Raw genomic sequence first — 24,940 nt, forward strand, 5'->3', positions numbered from 1 at the left:
AGCTAATAGGCTATAGTAGAGTTTACATTTTCTCTTCCAATTATATCTAGCCTGACTACCCATCCACATCACTTCGGCCAAACACCACACCTACTACCATTTCTTCTCCACAATGAATGTATGGAGCGATCCATAGAGCAGCAGAGTTAAATTCAGAATGAGTCGTCAGGCAAAACTATAACTGCAGGAGGTCAAAATAATGAAAACATCTACCAAATCTATTAATTTTCAAGGGGTGGTGGGTGGGGTCAAGGAAGTCAGGTAGTGCACCTGACTGTTACCCCTGATTAGCAAAACACTCATCAAAGCATCCTGACCTGTGCTGCTGTCAGTTGGTGTGTGTATAATGTCATCATAACATGAAAGAGGCAGGCTACACAGGGACAAGGTGGGGTGCAATCACACTGCATCGCAGGAAGTAATGACTTTCTTTATCTGAGTTTCTTTATACAAACATCAATGTCCTTACTCTGTGCGTTTGTAACACACACACGCACGCACGCGCACACACACACACACACACAAATCTTATCAGCAATCAAAGCTTGCAGTGACATTGACATTTTAGTCATCAACACATCAACAATTTAGGGGTATTTCCTTTATACAGAGACCTGTCTGTGCTTGTAAGGTAGAGCCATATGACAGTTTAGTCATACACTTTAACATCAATGTATGTGGTTACAATTGCATTCCTTGACATGTGAGTCACACAGTGTACTATTATGGGACATGTCCATGTCTTAAGTGACAACAACCAAAACCATACAGCACTGCCTTCAGTGGAATTTTAATGCAAACACATCAGTGGCTTCTGTGACATTAATTAGGGAAAGGGAAAGGGGATACCTCGTCAGTTGTACAACTGAATGCATTCCAACGTAATGTGCCTTCCGCATTGAACCCAACCCCTCTGAATCAGAGAGGTGAGGGGGGCTGCCTTAATCGACGTCCACGTCATCGATTCTGTGATGGTGCTTCTCCTAACCCCAATACCACCAAATGTGATGAAAACAAGTGAATGAGCTCCCTTTATAACACAGTGTGAATAAATTAATCTCAGGTTAGTTGAAGCCCATTGCGTACAAAATATGTTGAGCTCATTTCTCACAGGAGAGGAATAAGACAGCAAACACAATGTCAGTTTTGGTACTAAAGGGCCAACAATTCTAATAAAATAACAAGTGGAATGTGATTAGATTCACCAGCTCAGAGCGATTACTCATACAGTACACGTTTGTTATTTGTTTTCATTGTTATGACGACTGACCACATTTGACACAGCATCCTGTGTGGCCATTTTGTTATAAAACAACTAAAACACTAACTGACACATGTCAATGAGGGATTGAGAGACTATTAGGCCAACTAAATGAAGTGGCTTGTTTATTCCAGATTAAATGTTGAATCATTGACATAAAGCCTCTTAAATTAAATCCATTGTTTGTGTTCCAAACACCCATGTTTACTCAGTTGTGGTAAGGAGGCTTGGAGAACAACTGGCATAAAGCACTCAAATAAACAGGAGCAGAGAGAATGTCACACCTTGACTGCATCACCTGGCCATTAGCCAGGCTGCATTGCTCTCCAGGTGCAATAAGATACACATTGGACTACTTTACCAGCATATAAACACCAAATAGAAAGTCTGCAGCCAATATAGCCTACAGTAGCACTTATGTGTCATTATGCACAGTTGTGTATTATCACATGATTGTTAACATTTTGTCAACTGATTCCGTTAATTTAAAAACAGTATGAGCCCATTTTCACCAGCAAACTTGGATAAAATAAAAAACATCTCAGAAAAATATTCTGAGCCATCATCTGCCATCTCCACAAACACTTTAGAGTGGATAATTACTCATAGTTTCTTTGTTGCACTGAAAGTCATTCCAATAATATATAGCGTATTTGTCTAAAATAATTAAAATAAAATACTAATAAAACTGTTTGTCCAGGATAAATAATAATACAACTGCTTATTTCTACATTGACAGGCTGACACACCATATTTTTTGCATCGGCATTGATCATTTATTTATCTAGTTCTTATCTAAATTCTAAAGTTACCTAACTAACACATATGTGCAATTCAAGTTCAACTTTCACCTGTTAGGCTACTACACAACTTCTTGAGAGGAGTTACATACGCACATTCATTACACCATAACATGCGCCTCGGCGCTGGCTAACGGTTTGATAGAATAAACTCACATTCCAATTTGCGTTTGACCTAGGCTACAAGCTATTTGAATAATCCGTATAACATGTGTTATAGCCTACATGTAAATAATGTTAATAATATAGCCTTTAAGATGTTATGTTAAAAACATTGTGCAATGTTGAAGAAAATCTAGTGCAGTCGAGTTCTCGCTTGACTCCCAGGAGGGAGTTGGACTCAGCCTGTTGATTCAAATATATATAATATATATATATATATATATATATATATATATATATATATATATATATTTATATTGAATCAACAGGCTGTATATGAGAAAGGCTATATATGAGAAAGGGCCAACAAACACCAATAACAAAGTATATATTATATTAACAATACACTCCATCAATATCGTAAACTGAAAAAAATTCAATTTGTAGGTTCACATGTGACATTCTAACCACGCTTGGACAGCCTAAAAGACAGCAGAGCGCAGAGCCACACATAGTTTGTTTACAAAGCACTGTCAGAACATTATTTCGCAATAGAAACCGTCTGCACGAAATATGCTTGTCCAAAATCTTCTCGAAGCTTACATAGTTAACAAACCTACCTTGACAAGACGATCAATTGAGTTGTCTTTTTGCATAAAAGTAAGGGAAAGCTCAACAACGTCCGTACGACCCAGAATAGGAACCTCTCCGGTCTCTTTCTAACTGTTCGCTACGCAGTTTTTTTCATTCTCTCTCTCTCGTGTCTTTCGCTTGCTCTCCCCCTCTAAGCTCGGTCAGTGCTATCCGGGATCCTTGGGACGTCCATATCCTTAACCTCTACCCTTACCCTAACATTAACCATAACCATAACCCTTACCTAACCCTAACCTTAACCCTTACCTTAACTATTTTAAATGTCAACATCGGGGGTTAATATATTGGCCCTACTTCAGTAAGTGAATTTACCAGCATATTATAGCCTAACCTAACAAATGTAAGGCAATTAAATGATCAAATTATCTAATTCTGTATTGATGATCAAATAACAACAATAATAATAATAAATAGATGAAGGAGAAATGTTTTATTATTATTATTTTCCTACCTATTATCATGTTATATGCTATTGTTATAATCACCATTAGTAGTAGTCTAGTAGTAACAGAAGTAGCCTTTGTTAGAGCAATGTGATCTATTTCTAAATAGCACTACAATACATAATATGTAGTCAGTACATAGCCTATTGATGAACCACATTGAACCACATAACAGGTGTTCACAAGAATAGAGCAACATGTGCACATGTTGCCTTCAATGTGTCTCAATGGGAATAAAGTGGAGAAAACCAATGGGAAGTTGAAGAGATGGAGAAGCCCAGCTCTAGGAAGCAGCAAGGCCAAGAGTGAGATAAACTTTTCTCAGATTTGTAGGCCTTTGTACCCTCTATGTTCTGCTATGCACTCATATTGGCCACTGACAGACAGACCTTCAACACACAGCTAGGGTTCTGTCAGGTCAGATGGAAAATTGCATCTATTTTATAAGTACTTTGTTTGTGAACAAAATAGGCAGAGGATTTTGTCTCATTTGACTAAAAGCAGAGCACTTTCTAGTCAAATGCATGGTGGTGTGAATGAAAGACAAAATGAAAGTGATTCATCTTTTGCTAGGTCCTGGCAGGCAGTAGATTTAAGCACAGCATCCTTCTCCCTACACAGAGGGAGTCTAGAGCCTGATAGATGTTAGCAGAGAGAGTGTGTGTGTGTCACTGCCCAGAGGGAATCATTTTCTCTGCCCTTTCCAACTGTAAAGAAGCTAAATAGTCAAATCTGTGCTACACACTATTCACACAGGTTTACACAGATACACAAACACAAACTGCAAAACAATCCTTTATGGTAGATTACAAAATCCTTTCCATTGACTGTAAAACATCCCGTTGTTATTAGTCCTCAAAGTGATTATGTATGGATATGATCATCATGGATATTCTAACTTTAGAATGCTGTGCATTGTAATATTGACATCTCCTCTAGGTGGAGGAGCATAGTGACACCTGGTGGTAGAGGAATATTTTTATTTTTATTTTTTATTTAACCTTTATTCATTTAACTAGGCAAGTCAGTTAAGAACAAATTCTTATTTACAATGACGGCCTACCAAAAGGCAAAAGGCCTCCTGCGGGGACGGGGGCTGGGCTAAAAAAAATATATATATAAATATAGGACCAAACACACATCACAACAAGTGAGACAACACAACACTACATAAAGAGAGACCTAAGACAACAACATAGCATGGCAGCAACACACGACAACACAGCAAGGTAGCAACCCAACATGAAAACAACATGGTAGCAACACAACATGGCAGCAGCACAACATGGTAGCAGCACAAGACATGGTACAAACATTATTGGGCACATAGGGGTGAGTGAGTCCTAAGAGGGTTTTGTTAATAAGCCTCAACCAGTGGGTCTTGCGACAGGTATACAGAGATGACAAGTTTACAGAGGAGTATAGAGTGCAGTGATGTGTCCTTTAAGGAGCATTGGTGGCAAATCTGATGGCCGAATTGTAAAGAACATCTAGCCGCTCGAGAGCACCCTTACCTGCCAATCTATAAATTACGTCTCCGTAATCTAGCATGGGTAGGATGGGCATCTGAATCAGGGTTAGTTTGGCAGCTGGAGTGAAAGAGGAGTGATTACGATAGAGGAAACCAAGTCTAGATTTAACCTTAGCCTGCAGCTTTGATATGTGCTGAGAGAAGGACAGTGTACTGTCTAGCCATACTCCCAAGTACTTGTATGAGGTGACTACCTCAAACCAGAATAGACAGGGTTACAGTGGATATGTTTTGGATCTCATTTAGGATACCACATTTTCCATAACGGGTTAATAGTTGGCCTTAAAACTTCATCCTGCAATCTCTCTTTGAGCATTCAATAAGCGCTGGCAAGGACATTATCTGGCAGAACAACTAATGATGGAAAAACAGATTTAAAGAAAAAAACACTCAATGTTTGTGCGTGCACACGTGCATGTGTGCTTTTCTAATAGAGATATAGAGAGAATGAGAGAGAGAGAGAGAGAAAAAGAGGTGAAACTGAGTTAATTGGAAGAGGGCCAGCAGCAGCCGTCTACCAGCTTTACAAGCAGACTGAACAAAACCACAGAATGGTTCCCACTGAGGGAGATGAAGAGTGAGACTTACAGGGAGTAGAAGAGAGACAGAGACGTGTGTGTGTCGTACCTTAGATCCATGTATGCCTCAGGCCCTGGTAACCTTTACACACTAAAGCAGGTTTTGGTAGTTCTGTGCGTGTATGTTTGTACATAGCGAAGTATATGGCTGGAGACAAAAAACAAGCAGGAAATATGAATCTCATTGAATAACCTCCATTACAGATAGATAGGCCTACATGCACCCAATCCCAGCAGTGATGGTCCCTAGAGACTGAACAGTAAATTACATGTTAACTTGTGTGATTGATACCGCATATACACATAAACGATTCAGTGACTAATGACTAATTTATGAACCAGAATTTGGTCCACAGTCCATTTTTCCTCCTCTGTAAGTAAGTGTCATTCGGTACGCCACTAGGCATTTGAAATATGAGAGGTTTCAGACTTAACGACTGTCACTTGGCCAAACGCAGCAGCTGGAAGTCTTATGCAAAAAGCCAACATTTCTCAAGACAAATAAGGCATGGCAAAAGTATGAACACATTTTTATTATTTCTAACTTCAGTTTCACACAAAAAAACATATAAAATTGTTATGGCAACAACAGAAAACCCACATAAACACACACTCCACAAGGCCTGCAAACCCCCTCTGTGCACACAAACAACCCCAGCCATACATCAGGCCACTTCACAGCACACCGTTAAAATGGAATCGATTCTCCAAACGGATTGGCTGCTGGCCAGGCAGGCTGGAGGGTTGACATTTTGCGTTCAGAAACTGCTGAGTCAGCAGCTGCTGATGTTAAAAGAAAAAACGCTCTCTGTCTCCCTCTGCCTCTCCACGCCCCTTCATTTCACCACTCACCTTAGCTCAGCTCCTCACGCCTAGCAGGACAGGGCTAGTTCCTCTCAGAGAGAGATAAAATAGCGAAGAAATAGAGAGAGGGAGGAAGAGAGAGACATAAATAAAGTATGTGAGGAGACAAGAATGATACGAAAAATACTATATTTCACACCTGCCATTTCAGACCAGTTTACACCAAGGAGTGACTCAACGGGACAACTATAGCCAATGTAAATAAGTGAAACCACGGCGGAAGCCCCAGGCCAGACCTGTGTGCTGCTATGCAGTGAATGTGAGATGGGTTTCCTGATGGCAGTGAAGCAGCACGCACATGTTCAACGTGCTTTCATTTTATGGGATTTCCAGTTTCACCACGTACAGAAAGAAGGTCAGGGGAGACCACTCAGTGTCGTTTCGAAAGATTTAGTCAAAACTCACAGGAATTGACAAATAACATTCCAAAGCATTTACATTTTATGCAGAATTTCTATCCCATAGACAACACCCACCCGTAGTATGCGTTCCAGCAGGTATAACTCATTCAAGTGTTTTCGGATCAACTCAGGCGTTGGCATGCTTCAGTTCGGCTGATGCCTAACGCTTCGAACACACCAACTGAGCTTGCGTTTTGGTACACCAGAAGTACATTCATTTCCAATGGAACGCTTTGTTTGCCTTGCAGCATTGCGTTGCAGAGGCAGTTGCAGTGCGTTCTGTGTGGTGCATACATTGGATTTATCCAACATATGCGTAAACAGGTTGCAGAAATGGTAGCAGAAGGTGAATGTTGAACTTTTGCTGCACACATATCTAGACGATGCTGCATGCTATTTCGCGCAATAACACAGTCGGTGTGTCCCCTGTAGCTTAGTTGATAGAGTATGGCGCTTGCAACGCCAGGGTTGTGGGTTCGTTTCCCACGGGGGGCCGGTATGAAAATGTATGCACTCACTAACTGTAAGTCGCTCTGGATAAGAGCATCTGCTAAATGACAAAAATGTAATGTTCAAAGCATAACCCGAACGAGTGCATTAGCGTACTCCCTTAAAATACCTACGAGGGAAAGCGGCAATAGTACTGTTTGTCCATTTTGAGACGCCGTAGCCACTTCCTCAAAATAGTCAGAAGTAATTTAAGAAATCTGTCATTAATTTTTGACGTTTTTGCTGTCGAGATCTTAGTCGCGCAATTTTACATCTAACTAAGATGTTTTGTGCAGTATTCTTCAATTAAAAAATGTGCATGAAAACGAGTCGGCTCTTGTTGAATGACAACAGAGACTTTATTGAAGAATCCCTACTGTTAACCAATCACCGACGAAGGGGCGTAGATTCCGGCTCCGAACTTCGGTTTGCCTCCAGAAAAAAATGTTGTGTGCCCGAACATCCAAAAAACCCCTCACCGAAGTCCAAAACGTCACAGAATGTCGTCATAATAATATGAACGAACTCTACCGAACTGTTTCGGCTGGGTAGCATGCGGACGCTTTAAGAATTAGGCAAGATGTGTTGGAGCAATTAGGTAATACTCAGAGGATATGCAGACAGGAGACGAATGACGTGTAGATAAATAAATTTTCTTCTGCATATTCATGGTTTGCATGTTTCGTCACAATATTGTTTTGAATGTTCGTTTTGGACTTTGATGCCCGACTGAGCATTCTACTCAATCCATCGTCAATGAGCGCTGATGAAGATTCTGTCAAGTGCATTACAGTGGCTTGGAAATACAATGACATTCAAAAGGAGGCAAATAATTAGTAGCAAAACCTTTTGTCATCACTTTGATGTCACCAAATTGACTTTAGATGCAGTGTTAGCTAGCTAAGGTTGAGGGGAGGACACCGGATTTTAGCTAGCTAACGTTAGCATTGCTAGCTATTTTTGACAAACATTTTGTTAGTTAATGACAACACTGCCTAAAGTAAATTTGACATTTACATTTTAGTCATTTAGAAGACGCTCTTATCCAGAGCGATTTACAGTTAGTGAGTGCATACATTGTTTTCATACTGGCCCCCCGTGGGAATCGAACCCACAACCCTGGCGTTGCAAGCGCCATGCTCTACCACACACGTGTCAAACTCATTCCACAGAGGGCCGAGTGTCTGCGGGTTTTCACTCCTCCCTAGTATTTGATTGATTAATTAAGGTCAGTAATTAGTAAAGAACTCCCCTCACCTGATTGTCTAGGTCTTAATTGAAAGGAAAAACCCAAAACCTGCAGACACTAGGCCCTCCATGGAATGAGTTTGACACCCCTGCTCTACCAACTAAGCTATACAGGACCGACATGCTGGCAAAGTTGTTTCCTACTAAATATTTGACTACTTTAGCAATGTCATCTTATTTCCAGGCACTATAGTGTAATTTAGACTAAACGGTAGTTAGCCTCCGTCCAAAATGAATGGCCTCATCACCACTTTAGGGCACCACTGATGGAGGGCGGGTGGAGAATGTTCATAACAATGGCATGACTCGACTGAGTGATTGAGGCGAAACCTATGACTAGCTTGTTTGCAAACACAAATATGTAAAGACTTTAAGCTATGCAACTGGATCACAGGTAAAAATTAAAAAACACACACATCTGCTTAAAATAACACAATTAAATAGGGAAAATCAAATAAGATAGACAAACGAGTCCATATGAGGGATAATATTTTTTTTGTTTTTATGATTTTTAAACAAATATAAGATTAGTTACAGCATAATTTACAGATAGCTTTTTTCAAATAACATCTACAGAGTGAACTCAACTACAGATTCAACTGAGCACTTAAGTCATGAAGCGATGGACAAGTGTATCATATCATACCCATATACAATCAAACAGAAAAGTGAAATATCATTAGAAACTGATACTAACATTATGTAAATAACAAAAAAAACAAGGTCAAGGTCAACACATTCAAGAAGTGTTCGCTTAAAATAAATCATTAATACGATATGAGATAGGCACTACATAAACCATTACGGCACAGACTAGTGCAGTACTGTGGCAATGATAATTCTATTTTTATGGATCAATGAAAACAACAACTGCTATTCACATTATGACAAACTATAAAGGACGAAGGGGGTGTGTATGAATTAAAAACCCCAGAGAATAATGTACATTTCTATCTACAGTCGCAGGTTGGCATATGTCATGAATGTTGTCCTATAGACAGCTCTGCAGAGTGGTCACTAGCTGGCACAGCCACAAAGTCATAAAATCTGATTTTAAACCTAACCCTAATCCACATTTCTAACCCAATGCCTAACCCTAAATTAAGGAAAACTATTTTTTTACGATATCGCCAATTTTGACATTGCAGCTGGCCCAGCTAGCGGAAATTGCTCAGGGCAAGATTCATGACAAACGTCAACGTGCTCTACAATCCAGGGAAGAATCAGTATTTTCCCTTCAACTGAGACATGCTGCTGCCTGCTGAGAGCGGGGCTGATCCGAGGCTGAGACAGGAGACAGCAGAGAAGGTCAGGGAAATATCCTGTCATTATCAACGCCATTTCAGACACCAAAAAAAACGAAAACCAGCGCCATTCACATAAATGACCTTTATAAATGAATGTTCAATTAACAAATTCACTCCAGTCACCTTGGTTCTTATCTCCTTGGTTTTTAGAAACACATCATATTACTGACTCATTGTGTTACAGTGAGATTATAGATATTTTTTAAATAAAAAATAAAAAAGGAATAAGATACAACCGGAAAGAATGGACCAGGATATTTCTCAATCAAATACAAAGGAACATAAAGATACAGGTGTCCCTTTCAATAGAGAATTTCATGGGAGACAGACGGACGGACTACCAAAAAGGTTATCATAGAATAGGTAATTGAGAACTATGAAGCTAACAAAGAATAACTTATTATCTTTGAAAAGCTAGAACTTTCAAGCTAACAAAGAATAACTTCTTATCTTTGAAAAGCTAGATAGCAATCTTCCTCTTCAGACATTCTTATAAAAACAAAAGCGCTGGTTCAAAAATGAAGGTTGAGATCAAAACCATTTTAAGAAATTCAAGGAAACAAAAATATAATTTTGTATTAAAATACACAATTTAAATATAAGGTACTTTGTGAAACACCCACAGGGAGGGAGACGTGGCTTTTCAAAACATTGATACTAACGCCTCGATCACACCGATAGCGTCATTGCATTTTGGTACACCAGAAGTACATTCTTTTCCAATGGAACGCTGCATTTGCCTTTTTCTAACGTATGCATCAAACTGTATGCGTAGATGGCTTGACAGAAATGGTAGCAGAAGGTTAACGTTGAACTTTTGTTGCACACATATCCAGATGATGCTGCGTACCATTTTGCGCAATGACGCTGTTGGTGTGTTAGGTGAAAGGTAAAGAACAAAACATGTGGCTAAATGTAATGCGTCTTGTTCCCTTTCACAATATGGGACAGAAGTACCTGTGGATGATATTTATTTTTAAGAAAACGGGGAGTTAAAAGATTTAAAATTAGTCTGGTTCATTCATCTCTTCACATGGGTGACGCCGCATCAGTACTCAACTCCATGTCCAGAGTGAGGGAATCTGGGAAGACAGAAAGCAAGAGGGCTGCCATTAAAACAAGTTAAACCTTGCCTCACATGCAAGTACAGTACGAGTATGTGCATGTGTGTGTTTGTCTGCGTGTGCGTTAGTGTGTGTATTAGGACTCACCCAGTGGGCCAGGGTTGGTCTCAGCCTCGTTGTGCATCAGAGAATCCAGGGTGCGAGGGGACATGGGAAACAGGTCACTGGTGTTACCAGAGTTGGTGCTGCAACAAGACAATACAGGATAGGAGAGACACACCAAGACTAGATGTTAAACACATACAGTCACACACAGACGTCATAGCGATTACATCTCTATGTCCATTTTACCACAAGCGATAAACTAACTGTCAGTCTACTGCCAGTGCGTAAGTCATTGTCATCATCATCACTGCTGTTATGTCACCATAGATTGGGACAATACTCCACATTATTACATGTACACACAGTATTACAGGTTTAAATACATGACTAAAGTGGTTCAGTGTTGACTGGGTCGGATTAGTGAAAGGTGAGCCAATGACTCCAAGGTTAGGTCAGTTCAGCCACTATGTGTTAATGTGCTTCCCAGTGGCCAACGAATGATTGAAGTTAGACTACAGTAGCAGAAAGAAAGGGGGATAGGAGTGCAGTGGATGTGTGAATGAGAGAGAGAGAGAAATGGCTTCTCCTCTTGGGGGCAGCACTGAGCACATTGTCACATAAGGAGGCTGGGATGGTTAGTGGGAATGTTAATGACAAGTATTCTACACAATCTAGTTGGTTAGAGCAGGCCAGTGGGCAGAAACACACCAAAACCCTCTACACCCCTGACAGACATTTCATTCTAAAAGTGCATGATGTCTCACAGCAACCTACTACTATAAAGTCATATGTGGAGAACAGTGTAGGCTACTGAGGGGAGAACGGCTCATAATAATGGCTGGAACGGAGCGAATGGCATCAAACCATGCGTTTGATGTATTTGATACCATTCCACTGATTCCGCTCCAGCCATTACCACGAGCCCGTCCTCCCTAGTTAAGGTGTCACCAACCTCCTGCGGTGGAGAACTAAAGTAAGGACCAATGTTAGGGCGTTAGGAGTTAATCTCCACTGAAGGCACTTCTCCCAATGAGACATTCAGTCTACAGCCTATCAATCCACTGCCTCTTCTCCCCTCCTGCTGTTCTAGCCAGTTCATTTTTTATTTTATTTGTATTTTATTTTTCCTTTATTTAACTAGGCAAGTCAGTTAAGAACAAATTCTTATTTACAATGTCGGCCTACACCGGCCAAACCCGGATGACGCTGGGCCAATTGTGCGCCGCCCTAAGGGACTCCCAATCACGGCCGGTTGTGATACAGCCTGGAATCGAACCAGGGGGTCGGTAGTGACGCCTCAAGCACTGAGATGCAGTGCCTTAGGCCACTGCGCCACTCGGGAGCCCAATAATAATAATGACTGTGAGATGGGGACCATTTTGATACAGTTATCAAGCTGTAAACTAAACATGGCCAGTGTGGACTGATTTTAATGGAGTGGTCATGACACCAATACGTAGACATACAGGGAGTTTGAAAGGTGAATGATCTACGGAGGATGTGATTGGGAAAGGGAAGCCATCTTGAGTAGGATGAAACCAACTCAAAATGGCTGCATACAATATGACTGGAAAATGCTCTGGTGTTAGAACCAAGGAGAGTGGCAGTGAGTTGGAAACAAAATGGTGAGGGGTGGGGGGTCTAGATGAGGATGGCGAGGGACTTATTACTCCATCCCTTGTCTGAGTCTCACCCACCCTCACACACACAGACGTAGAGAAACACACACACAGCCCTACATGCCCCCCCCCCACTGCCTACCCAGGGAATATCCCGTTCCCAAGCAGCTCGCTGTCCGGAAAGTCCATGAACACGGAAGGGCACCTACGGAGACAGGTCAGGATCTCACTGAGCATTCCTCTCCAACACCCCCCTCCACCCCAACAGACACCTCCACCTATGTAGAACACACCCGTCTAGTCCTACAGAGACAGGTCAGGTTCTCACTGAGCAAACCTCTCCAATGCTGCCACCCCCACCCCGAAACACTACCTCCACCCCTTGGTTAGCCAGTATACACACCCCTCTGATCCCTCTGCTAATCTCACACACACCCTCTCCGTCCCGGAATAGAGCACTGCATGGCCTACAGAACACGACACACTGTCTGTTCCCCTATAAGTGCAAGGTAAGCTTTCTCTTTGGTTCTACTGGTGGTATTACTGTGTTGAGCGATTCGTATTAAAGTGATCTGTATGCTTTTGTCTGGGGATCCTTACTTGCTTTCTCCACTCTGCTTTGTCTAGAGAGATGTGTACACTTTCCTCCCACCTGCCTACAGTCCTGTGCTTCCTGTTCTACTGTCCCCAGGGCAGACCAATGACTGTACAAATAAGGGAAAGACCCTGATTGATAGTGAATCAGTGTGTCACAGTTTGTTGGTGATGACTTTAGAGGAACGATCTGGGAACCACTCTTCTACCAGGGTTAAAACCCCAGCCCCACCCTTACAAGAACCCAACAAGGGGATGTTCTGGAGGACACTCAAACATTTCATAGAATAAAAAAGTTTAAATGTCAATTTTGCAACATAGGCAGAAAAGAGTGTCAAGACTTTCTAGGAAGGTACATGACTGTCCCAGTTTCCATTACACAACCTAGTGTGAGGTCACTGACGAGCATTAACTAACCCCTGTGAGGGAATTTAACACTAAAAACAGCTCTCAAGGAAAGTGGATACTTACGGGGTTACACAGATGAACTTTGTCTTTAAGTATGGTTGAATGGCTGTGGGAGAAAATCAAAACACGTTTTAACTTACACACAGATCTAAATATTCCCCATGTCACAAAGCATCAACCTCCAAAACAGTAAAGAAATATTCATTATGAGGTATTTCCAGATCTTCTTTCATTATCAAACTCATCCCACAGTTTTCATGACATTATGTTCAACTTCCTGATTGACTTACTACTACATGGGTCTCCGAGTTCAGCCTCTGGAGCAGCTTCCGGTCGGCAGTACTTCCCAAAGGCGTCCTCCTTGGGAATCTCTGGGAAGAGGTAGACCAGCGGAGACACCAGGATATTGGTGGCGTCCATGATCTTGTATCCCATAATGATCTCTGCAAAGGACATGCTGTTGAGCTGCTGCTTGGTGTAAGGCTCCACCGATTGGATCTGAGTCTTCCCTACAGACACACAGAGAGAATGAGAGAGATATGAAACCATGTCACAAGAGCAATAATGAGATGAAACTAAATAATGTGCAACATAGACAAAGACCAAATGACACGCACAATAGAAAAGAAAGAGACAAAGACAGACAGACAGACAGACAGACTGTCCTCTTACCACTGATGTCCTTCTCCACCCAGGTGAAGGTGATGCCTCCCTCCTTACTGCTCTCACTGAAGCGCAGCAGGAAGGTGCCAGGAGGCTTAGGGCTCAGGATGGCCCTCTCTCTCTCCTTACTGATGAAACCCAGAATATACCTGCACAGAGAGAGAGCAGAGAGAAAAATATGAGGTTTTTATTTTCACTTTCACCAGATAGCACAGAGAAAGACTAAAAGGGAGACAATTTAACTCCATTACACTTGACACTTTACACTTGTGCATTAACCCTAAAACCTGTACTTGTCCTCAATCCAGTTTCCCACTATCTAGGGTTCAACGGCTCAGTATTACAGTTCTCTGCATTGCTCATATGAACTCAATGTCATGAACTCAACTCCCTCCAACTTGGATTTTTACCCAGCTGTTCCAGTAACAAGTCGGTAAACAAACAGAAGCGACCTCTCACCCTTCATTCCACAAAGCCAGGATGTACTTCTTAACTAGGTCAATGATGTTGTCCAGCCAAACCCAGAAAGAGAAGCCTTTACCCGCCATGTTCTCCTGAGGACAAAGGAGGAACTAATCAATTCAAACTGAAGCTGTTTACGACAGCTAGATAACCATCCCACAATATCAATAGAGAACAAGAGAGACTGATTGGGCAAGGACATACTTTGCAGAACTTGGCCCAGGTGATCTGGCATCCAGAGTAGTTCACACACGGCCCTGGACAAACAACACAAACACATTTATTAGGCATTGATGCCATACAGACAGTACCAGTCAGGTATAGGTGGACCCATCCATAGAAATATAATTACTAAAGTGGACATTCATTCGACTCTCATTCAATGTTCTGTGACAGACAGACATCATCATCATCATTCTATTGCTATGGACCCATCCAATCCAGATTAAGGTAGAGTTGCAAACAGAAAGGTTCCTCACCAAGTAGTTTCTCAGCCAGGGTGGTGAGCTGCTCGATGGTCAGGCCTCTCTTAGTGGTGGAGGAGAACTGCCAGCTCAGCACCTCCGCTACCTGATCCCACGTCCCCACCGGAGGCTTGGTGAAGAAGTTCACGTTCTATAGGACATGACAACAGGAGGAGGTGGTCAAAGTGGATTCATTTCTCACACATTTTAACCCTCTCCAAGACAGATGCCAATGCAAAGAATGTATGACACAGTAAAGATGATATCAATAAAACAGACTGTATTTGGGGGACAGAAGTTACAGGACAGTGGTCTAACACGAGGTGGCGATAGCCGTCTTACCTTGGGGTGGTTAGTCAGCATGTTGTACCACAGGATGGAGGCCCAGGCGTTGGGCATCTGGCAGATGTTGGAGATGACCACCACTGGTAGAGAATGGGTCTAAAGGTCCATAGAGAAACACATGAAGAATGGGTAACCTGGACATTGGATCAATGAAGATATACGTATGGAGCATTCACACTTTTTGCCAGGCTTTCAAAACTCATCTAGGTTGTTTGGTCATTCTATTCAAGTCTGACATGAAATGCCATTTAATAAATAAACTAAATTCTACGCTGAATGGACATTTTTATTTTTTTGATGGCTGTGACAAAGTAGTTGTCCATAAGGGAGGAAAAGCTGTCCATGTGTTTAGTCCCTCACTGTGTTTAGTCCCTCACTGAGTGTTTAGTCCCTCACTGAGAATTAAGTCTTAATCACACAGCAGCACTCCTCCTTGCCTTGCTAAATGGTGTCGTTTATAGAAGACGGGAGTGTTGTGATAAATTACTTCATAACGTGGGTGTGCCAAACCCTCTAACACACACACGCTAATTTCCCTCCATTTCTCAATGCTAATGTCTTAATTATCCTAGCTAATGCATTTTCACACTGCTGTGTTCAGGGGGGCCAGCGCCGCAGTGTTGAGCTCAACACAAAGCCCTGCAGGGCATAACCACTAGATCAGGGGTGTCAAACGTCCGGCCCGCGGGCCGGATCAGGCCCGCAAACGGGTTTAATCCGGCCCGTGAGATGATTTTGAAAAAAAAAAAAAAAAGTGCAGAGTGTTCCAAGAAAAATTGTCATCCTATTTATTCACGGAATTGAATGGGAAAGCTGTATGTTTGGTGTGTTCAGAGCATGTTGCAGTGCTGAAAGAATATAACCTTCGTCGCCACTATATGAGTCTTCATGCCGACAAATATGACAACTTTCAAGGACAGCGGAGATGAGAGAAGGTGAATGAACTGTTGGCGGGTCTGAAGAAACAGCAGTCTGTGTTTACTCACAGCCGAGACATCAGTGACGCTGCAGTGAAAGCTAGCTACCTCATTGCTAATGAAATCGCAGTGGCTTCAAAACCATTTAGTGAGGGTGAATTTGTAAAAACATGCATGATGAAGGCAGCGGAGATTGTGTGCCCTGAAAAGCGGCAGGCTTTTGCAAATATCAGCCTGACAAGAAACACAGTTGCAGACAGGATTTCCGATCTTTCAGTGGATTTGGACAGCCAGTTGAAGCAAAAAGTAAAGTCATTTATTGCGTTTTCGGTTGCAATTGATGAAAGCACGGACATTACAGATGTTGCACAACTGGCCATTTTCATCCGCGGAGTTGATGACACATTGACCGTCACCGAGGAGTTCGTGGAGTTGGTGCCGATGACAGATACAACGACAGCAGCTGATATTTTTACCGCACTCGTCGGCGCGCTGGACAGGGTCGGAGTGGACTGGTCCCGCGCTGTCAGCCTGGCTACAGATGGTGCGCCCTCAATGATCGGGAAAAAAGCAGGCGTTGTGACAAAGTTCAGAGAGAAAGTGCAATCTGCAAATGGAGGACGTGATTTTTTGACTTTTCACTGTATTTTGCACCAGGAGGCTTTGTGTTGCAAGTCATTAAAGATGGATAACGTCATGAAGGTGGTCATCCAAACTGTTAATTTCATCCGATCCAGAAGCCTGAATCACCGTCAGTTTGACAGCCTTCTCAGAGAGAAAGACCACATCTATGGCCTGCCATACCACACTGAGGTAAGATGGTTAAGCCGAGGTGCTGTGCTGAGGCGTTTCTTTGATTTACGAGAAGAAATTGAACAGTTCATGGAAGAAAAGGGCAAACCAGTGTTAGAATTTCATTCCGCAGAATGGATGCAGGACCTTGCATTTATGGTGGATGTTACAGAGCACCTGAATAACTTGAACAAACAGCTGCAAGGGCGCAACAAAGTTGTCACGCAGTATTATGACAGCATACGTTCTTTCAAGTTGAAGCTGTCATTGTGGGAGACGCAACTTGCCGGTGGTGATGCAGCTCACTTCCCCTGTCTGAAAAATGTGTGCGCGACCCAACATGTGGCAGACATGAAGCGGTTCAAAGATAAAATAACGGGACTGTTACGGGAGTTTGAGCAACGCTTTCAGATTTATGTTTATATGTTTTTATGTTGATGTGCTATTGTTTTTAATTGATTTTATTTTATTTGTATATTTAACCTATTCTTGACTCTGTGGTTCTTGCACTTGTTTGGGGAACAGGATTTCATTATTTTTATCTACATTTCTGCCTGAGAAATGACACCCTGATATAGTTCTGTGATCTGTGAAACAGTTCTGTTAATCACTGAGGCATTGTGTGTTTGTGTGTTCTTTTTCTTTAGAATTTTCAAATAAACTTGACGTGTTTTATGATTAATAGTGATGTTGTGCTTGTACTATTTTGGACACACTGTCCTCAGGCTTCAGCTTTATGTTGTATGTTGATCGTATTAAAACAAAGAAAACAATCTGAAGTTGTTGTTTTTAAGTTATATATACCATGATTTTTCCGGTCCGGCCCACTTGAGAATAGATTTTCCTCCATGTGGCCCCTGAGCTAAAATGAGTTTGACACCCCTGCACTAGATGAATGGTTCCTGTGTCCCAGCAGGGGGCTTGGGCTAGCTACGGTGCTATCAGAGGGAGGAACAATGGTGGTGTTTAGGGAGGTATAGAGTGGGTCAGAGACGGATCACCCCTGGACACGCTCCACCGGCCGGGGGTTGAGGGGAGGGATGATGGGCGCGAGGAGAAGCAACAGCAGGAAGCATGGAGATCAAGTGTGATTACTGAATCAGCTCATTGGTATTCTGTGCATGGGGAGAGCAGAGCCAGGCCCCTGATAATGATAATGATAATGACTCGTCTATTGGCTCACTGTGTGTGGCAGAGCTAACTCTTGGCCTTAAATATCTAATCTCCATGTAATTCCTGCTGATGTAGGATTAAAGTGGAGTTAGGGGATTACATGCTGAGTGTTTGGTGTGGCCGTAATGAGACTTGACAAACACCACCTGGGAGTTAGGAAGCACAATAGAAATTCCCCAAGCCGACTGTGTGTGTACACAGGTAGAGAGCTAAGCTAGGTCTCACCTCCAGGTCGATCTTCAGGCCCTGGTGGTAGACCTCTGTCTCAAAGGTGATTAGATGGAGCTCCTCTGTGACGATCAGGGAGGCCTGAGGAGGAACAGGACAGTCAGGGTTATAGGTCGATTGATGCTACTATCAATACTGATGACAATTGTACTATAAATCCCCAAAATGTTAAGTTTAATTTAACAGTATAGCTACATCAGTCACCATAAGAAAAGGAGCATTCAAGATTGAGTGTGGGACTCACATCACTGTTGGTCCTGCCACCATTGCCACACCTCTGTTCCCTCAGGGTCTGAAAGAGAAGGGCAATTATCAGTCAAGCAACATACTGTACAGTACCACACTAGGCTCACCACTATACTGACTAGCAGACAGTCACTCACCAGGTGTTTGAACTCTGCTGACAGACTGCCATTGTTGGACTCCTCCATGTTCATCACCTTGGTGTTGGTACCAAGGATGTTGAACTTTCTGGACCTAGGAGGAGCAGTGTAGAGTAGGTTATTCACAGGCTCCATGGCAAAAGGGACATTCTAAGACTGAAAGCTTTGGAGTCATCAAAGGGTTTCAACGTTACATAAGTCACTTACCCTCGAATAGCAGCCACGTCCCCAGATTCCCTGAGAAAAAAACAGAGGTAAATTCACAAAACAACTTCCCTGGGACAGAGTCGATCGTTGTGTTCTATGCAAATCAGACATGATCATGGGAGTGATGGACAATGGGCACGCAAAACTCACTTGTCAATAATAACTTTGATCTTCAGCTGGTAATTCAATTCTGGAAACTTCACCAGTAATCTGAAAAGAGAGAAAATATTTGGAAAATAACATTTGGTGAGAGCACATAATGCAAACGCCAAAGGCGTCAAATAATGCAGTTTGTATTCAACATATTCATCAACTGGTGGCACTGAGTTGTCCCACAGCTCCTCTTACCTGACTTTGTTGGTGAACTGCACACCTGTCTTGATGACCAGTGGTCGGTCTGGATGCATGGGCATACAAGGCTGCCTCTCCACCACGAACGCACTGCAATACCACGACCAGACAAGAGGCGGCGCATTAGAGCACAGTGGTGGAAGTCCGAGATGGACAAAGCTCCGAAGCCTCATCTAATGCCCATCATAATAAAAGATGTCCAAATATCTCCATATATGCCAAAGTCTATGCCATGTATCCAAAACATCTGAATATTATACAAATTCTATCCTATAATAAATATCCAAACCATCTGGACATGTGATAGGTGTTAAAGCTAAAGAGAAGCTCCCCACCTCTTCATGAGGTTCCTGAACAAGTCCACTATCTTCTCCTCCAGAGCGGGCCGGTGCTGGATGATTGGGTCTCCCTTATAGGACACCTTCTGCTGGAGCTCCTCCAGCTTCTTGATCTGCTGGCGGATCTGCAGCTGAGACTCAGCCAGGGACGTAATCCTAGAGGTCCCAAAGGTTAGTCTAGGTCAGTCATTATGGCAGTGCTACTTTGTTTATGTTAAACTAAATTTGGAACTACAATTTATCTTATGGTGTCTTGTATTGACTACAAATTCTCCTTCTTCGCCTCTCTGACGTTTACTCTACATGAGTGTTGGGGAGATAGATAGTGTACGGTCATGGGGAGGGCACATAAAAAAGGGGTTTAACATGTGGAAAGTAAAGGTTACTAATGGTAACTGACCATGTCTCCAGGCGGTCCAGGCAGATGTTGGGTGGTCCTCCGATGCAGGCAATCTGCTGCCTCCTCTTCCAGTCAGCCAGCTCGTCATCGGTCAGGTTCTTCTGGACAAAGTCCATGGCTGACAGCAGCCCCGCCATCTCTGTCACAATTTGCTACAACAGAGAGGGACAACAGCACATCCTTCTGACACTGATACAACCACAACCAGTGTTAAAGTGATATTCAGGGGGTTCTGTAAATACTTTTAAGATAAGATATATTTTATTAATCCACATGAGATGGAAATGTGTCTTCTGCTTTTTATCCAACCCCCTGATATATACACACACTTTAGGTTGGAGAGGCTGGAGCAGAGGGTTGCCACAGTGCAGTGCACAAGGGAAGATAAACGGTAGGTGGCACCTGAGATATTGATGCCAGCAACTCTCCGGTTGCTGGCCCGGTTCTCTAACCTCGAGGCTACCGCTGGATGATTATATTTTGCACATGATTCTTAGGATGATTATCATGTTGGACAACATGATTAGTGAATTTGTTTTACAATTTTGGCCTTAGGGAAATTATCATTTAAAAAACTAAATAGTCTCCACTCCCACATTCTCCAGAAGTTGACAGCTATTACCGTCCTTCTTATCTTGCTCATAAATATTTAGTGCTTGACAGCAGCATGAATATTAATTGAACTCAATTGAAAATGAATCATCGAGCGCACATTAATATCAACACACATACAGATCCCTGCATGTGTAGTGAAAGGTACTGCTGCCGAGTCCGAATGTTTAAGTCGGGCTGCAATGGATAGGGAAGCAGGCTGCCTGGGGCAGACAGTTTGAGCTTGCTGCTGATAATTACAGAATGAATAACCCAATTCTATTGCTTACAAAAAATCGTATTATTTAACAAACATGTTAGTGTGCAGGTTTATGTAATTTCTTGCACACGCGTATGTAGTTCGAGCGGAATGTCAACTAGCCTAGCCTACTTATTGCAGAAATTAGGACTATCCTGATTCAGGGTAAAAAGGACCCTCTAAAAGAAGGGTGTACGATGTAGGGTCCAATGGACACTAAGGAGGGGTGTATAAGGGCCCTACCCTCCTGAGCTGGTCCAGAGCACTCAGCATCTGTTCCAGCTGAGACATCTTCTGCCTGGTTGCTGCCGCCTGGCTGTTCCCATTCATGTCCTGGGACAACTCTGAGCAAATAGGAGAGGAGTTGGGTGGGTTATCTGTAGATTTAAGAGTCAGTGATATTTGGTAGAATTTGATGGTGGGTCAGAGTTTCAAAGCAAGAACCAGCCAAATAAATAGTAGTAGTAGATTATAATAGTAGAGCCTCAAAGACCTAAAAGATATCCTATCCACAAATTCAGATAAAATTCTAGCAAAACATTTATAGAATTTAATGTAATATAAAAATGTGAAACTTACCACCCTGACTTTTAAGGGTCTTGTAGTTGAAGTCAAAATCATCCTGGAGATTCTCAAGCATCTTCATCTTTTGTTCCATATCCTATATCAAAATAACAAGTAAAGCATATAAATCAAATGAGGTATTAAATAATCTGTCTGTGTAAAAACACCTATTGAAGAACAAGATCCTGTTCTTTGGACTAAACATGCAGTCTCACCTGCACCCTCTTCCTGATGTCCTGCAGGTTGTGCTCCAGGATCTGTTGTTTCTCCGTCACCACAGTGCCAGACGGGTGAGATGCCGTTCCGTCCTGTGCGGCAGTGGTGGCGGTCTGCAGCAGCCTCTGCTCTTCCCAGAGGCAGCGGGCTACAATGCGGGCGATCTCCATGGGTTTCTCCAGGTACTTGGACTGCAGGTGCTGCTTAATGCGACGCAGGTTGTGCTGGTAGAGCACGTTGTTCTCCTGCAGGAAGCGGCTGTACTGCTGGTCAATCTCCCCCAGCAGGTTGTGGAACACCAGCGTGGCGTGGGACTCCTTGTTCGCTGCGTACGCCCTGCATAGAGCACATACAGTGAGGGAAAAAAGTATTTGATCCCCTGCTGATTTTGTACGTTTGCCCACTGACAAAGAAATGATCAGTCTATAATTTTAATGGTATGTTTATTTGAACAGTGAGAGACATAATAACAACAACAAAATCCAGAAAGACGCATGTAAAAAATGTTAATAATTTATTTGCATTTTAATGAGGGAAATAAGTATTTGACCCCCTCTCATTCAGAAACATTTCTGGCTCCCAGGTGTCTTTTATACAGGTAACGAGCTGAGATTAGGAGCACACTCTTAAAGGGAGTGCTCCTAATCTCAGATTGTTACTTGTATAAAAGACACCTGTCCACAGAAGCAATCAATCAGATTCCAAACTCTCCACCATGGCCAAGACCAAAGAGCTCTCCAAGGCTGGAATGGGCTACAAGACCATCACCAAGCAGCTTGGTGAGAAGGTGACAACAGTTGGTGCGATTATTCGCAAATTGAAGAAACACAAAAGAACTGTCAATCTCCTTCGGCCTGGGGCTCCATGCAAGATCTCACCTCGTGGAGTTGCAATGATCATGAGAACGGTGAGGAATCAGCCCAGAACTACATGGGAGGATCTTGTCAATGATCTCAAGGCAGCTGGGACCATAGTCACCAAGAAAACAACTGGTAACACACTACGCCGTGAAGGACTGAAATCCTGCAGCGCCCGCAAGGTCCCCCTGCTCAAGAAAGCACATATACAGGGCCGTCTGAAGTTTGCCAATGAACATCTGAATGATTCAGAGGAGAACTGGGTGAAAGTGTTGTGGTCAGATGAGACCAAAATCAAGGTCTTTGGCATCAACTCAACTTGCCGTGTTTGGAGGAGGAGGAATGCTGCCTATGACCCCAAGAACACCATCCCCACCGTCAAACATGGAGGTGGAAACATTATACTTTGGGGTGTTTTTCTGCTAAGGGGACAGGACAACTTCACTGCATCAAAGGGACGATGGACGGGGCCATGTACCATCAAATCTTGGGTGAGAACCTCCTTTCCTCAGCCAGGGTATTGAAAATGGGTCGTGGATGGGTATTCCAGCATGACAATGACCCAAAACACACGGCCAAGGCAACAAAGGAGTGGCTCAAGAAGAAGCACATTAAGGTCCTGGAGTGGCCTAGCCCATAGAAAATCTGTGGAGGGAGCTGAAGGTTTGAGTTGCCAAACGTCAGCCTCGAAACCTTAATGACTTGGAGAAGATCTGCAAAGAGGAGTGGGACAAAATCCCTCCTGAGATGTGTGCAAACCTGGTGGCCAACTACAAGAAACGTCTGACCTCTGTGATTGCCAACAAGGCTTTTGCCACCAAGTACTAAGTCATGTTTTGCAGAGGGGTCAAATACTTATTTCCCTCATTAAAATGCAAATCAATTTATAACATTTTTGACATGCGTTTTTCTGGATGTTTTTGTTGTTATTCTATCTCTCACTGTTCAAATAAACCGTCCTCCCGGGTGGCGCAGTGGTCTAAGGCACTGCATCGCAGTGCTAGCTGTGCCACTAGAGATCCTGGTTCGAATCCAGGCTCTGTCGTAGCCGGCCGCGACCGGGAGACCCATGGGGCAGCGCACAATTGGCCCAGTGTCGTCCAGGGTAGGGGAGGGAATGACCGGCAGGGATGGCAATTGCAACGCCAGGGTTGTGGGTTCGATTCCAGTATGAAAAAAAAAAATTGTATGCACTCACTAACTGTAAGTCGCTCTGGATAAGAGCGTCTGCTAAAAAAATAAAATAATAATAATAAATAAATAAATAAATAAAAACTCAGTGCCTCTTTGCTTGACATCATGGGAAAATCAAAATAAATCAGTCAAGACCTCAGAAAATAATGGTAGACCTCCATAAGTTTGGTTCATCCTTGGGAGCAATTTCCAAACGCCTGAAGGTTCCAAGTTCATCTGTACAAACAATAGTATGCAAGTATAAACACCATGGGACCACGCAGCCGTCATACCGCTCAGGAAGGAGACGCGTTCTGTCTCCTAGGATGATTGTAATTTGGTGCGAAAAGTGCAAATCAATCCCAGAACAACAGCAAAGAAACTTGTGAAGATGCTGGAGGAAACAGGTACAAAAGTATCTATATCCACAGTAAAACGAGTCCTATATCGACATAACCTGAAAGGCTGCTCAGCAAGGAAGAAGCCACTGCTCCAAAACCGCCATAAAAAAGCCAGACTACGGTTTGCAACTGCACATGGGGACAAAGATCGTACTTTTTGGAGAAATGTCCTCTGGTCTGATGAAACAAAAATATAACTGTTTGGCCATAATGACCATCGTTATGTTTGGAGGAAAAAGGGAATCGCTTGCAAGCCGAAGAGCACCATCCCAACCGTGAAGCACGGGGGTGGCCGCATCATGCTGTGGGGGTATTTTGCTGCAGGAGGGACTGGTGCACTTCACAAAATAGATGGCATCATGAGGAAGGAAGATTATGTGGACATATTGAAGCAACATCTCAAGACATCAGTCAGGAAGTTAAAGCTTGGTCGCAAATAGGTCTTCCAAATGGGCAATGACCCCAAGCATACTTCCAAAGTTGTGGCAAAATGGCTTAAGGACAACAAAGTCAAGGTATTGGAGTGGCCATCACAAAGCCCTGAACTCAATCCTACAGAAAATGTGTGGGCAGAACTGAAAAGGCGTGTGCGAGCAAGGAGGCCTACAAACCTGACTCAGTTACACCAGCTCTGTCAGGAGGAATGGGCCAAAATTCACCCAACTTATTGTGGGAAGCTTGTGGAAGG

At 42.9% G+C, this 24,940-nt stretch overlaps 2 protein-coding genes across 9 annotated transcripts in view; both read right to left on the minus strand.

The window, feature by feature from the left end:
* LOC311102390 (signal transducer and activator of transcription 5B-like) overlaps positions 1-2,940 on the minus strand; it is a 73,798-nt gene extending 70,858 nt beyond the window's left edge. Inside the window, exon 1 of the mRNA XM_084143718.1 lies at positions 2,784-2,940. The gene's annotated coding sequence lies outside the window, so the exon portion shown is untranslated. The remainder of the gene's footprint in view (positions 1-2,783) is intronic.
* Positions 2,941-8,849: 5,909 nt separating this feature from the next.
* Positions 8,850-24,940, minus strand: part of LOC311145827 (signal transducer and activator of transcription 3-like) — a 33,639-nt gene continuing 17,548 nt past the window's right edge. For 2 of the 8 annotated variants that reach the window (XM_084182145.1, XM_084182144.1), the window contains exons 3-23: positions 21,821-22,157; positions 21,621-21,702; positions 21,285-21,418; positions 20,192-20,343; positions 19,789-19,947; positions 19,451-19,543; positions 19,253-19,312; positions 19,103-19,132; positions 18,896-18,989; positions 18,757-18,804; positions 18,510-18,593; positions 15,400-15,498; positions 15,073-15,208; positions 14,798-14,850; positions 14,591-14,685; positions 14,141-14,280; positions 13,759-13,977; positions 13,532-13,574; positions 12,609-12,671; positions 10,890-10,987; positions 8,850-10,784 (exon numbers count right to left, since the gene is read on the minus strand). In XM_084182145.1, coding sequence (XP_084038271.1) covers positions 10,708-10,784; positions 10,890-10,987; positions 12,609-12,671; positions 13,532-13,574; positions 13,759-13,977; positions 14,141-14,280; positions 14,591-14,685; positions 14,798-14,850; positions 15,073-15,208; positions 15,400-15,498; positions 18,510-18,593; positions 18,757-18,804; positions 18,896-18,989; positions 19,103-19,132; positions 19,253-19,312; positions 19,451-19,543; positions 19,789-19,947; positions 20,192-20,343; positions 21,285-21,418; positions 21,621-21,702; positions 21,821-22,157 — 2,296 coding nt within the window. In that variant the 3' untranslated portion in view covers positions 8,850-10,707. The remainder of the gene's footprint in view (positions 10,785-10,889; positions 10,988-12,608; positions 12,672-13,531; positions 13,575-13,758; positions 13,978-14,140; positions 14,281-14,590; positions 14,686-14,797; positions 14,851-15,072; positions 15,209-15,399; positions 15,499-18,509; positions 18,594-18,756; positions 18,805-18,895; positions 18,990-19,102; positions 19,133-19,252; positions 19,313-19,450; positions 19,544-19,788; positions 19,948-20,191; positions 20,344-21,284; positions 21,419-21,620; positions 21,703-21,820; positions 22,158-24,940) is intronic. The other 6 variants (XM_084182148.1, XM_084182147.1, XM_084182146.1 and 3 more) reach the window with 6 other exon arrangements.

Source organism: Coregonus lavaretus (genome assembly GCF_964263955.1).
Source record: "Coregonus lavaretus genome assembly, chromosome: 2".
NCBI lineage: Eukaryota > Metazoa > Chordata > Actinopteri > Salmoniformes > Salmonidae > Coregonus > Coregonus lavaretus.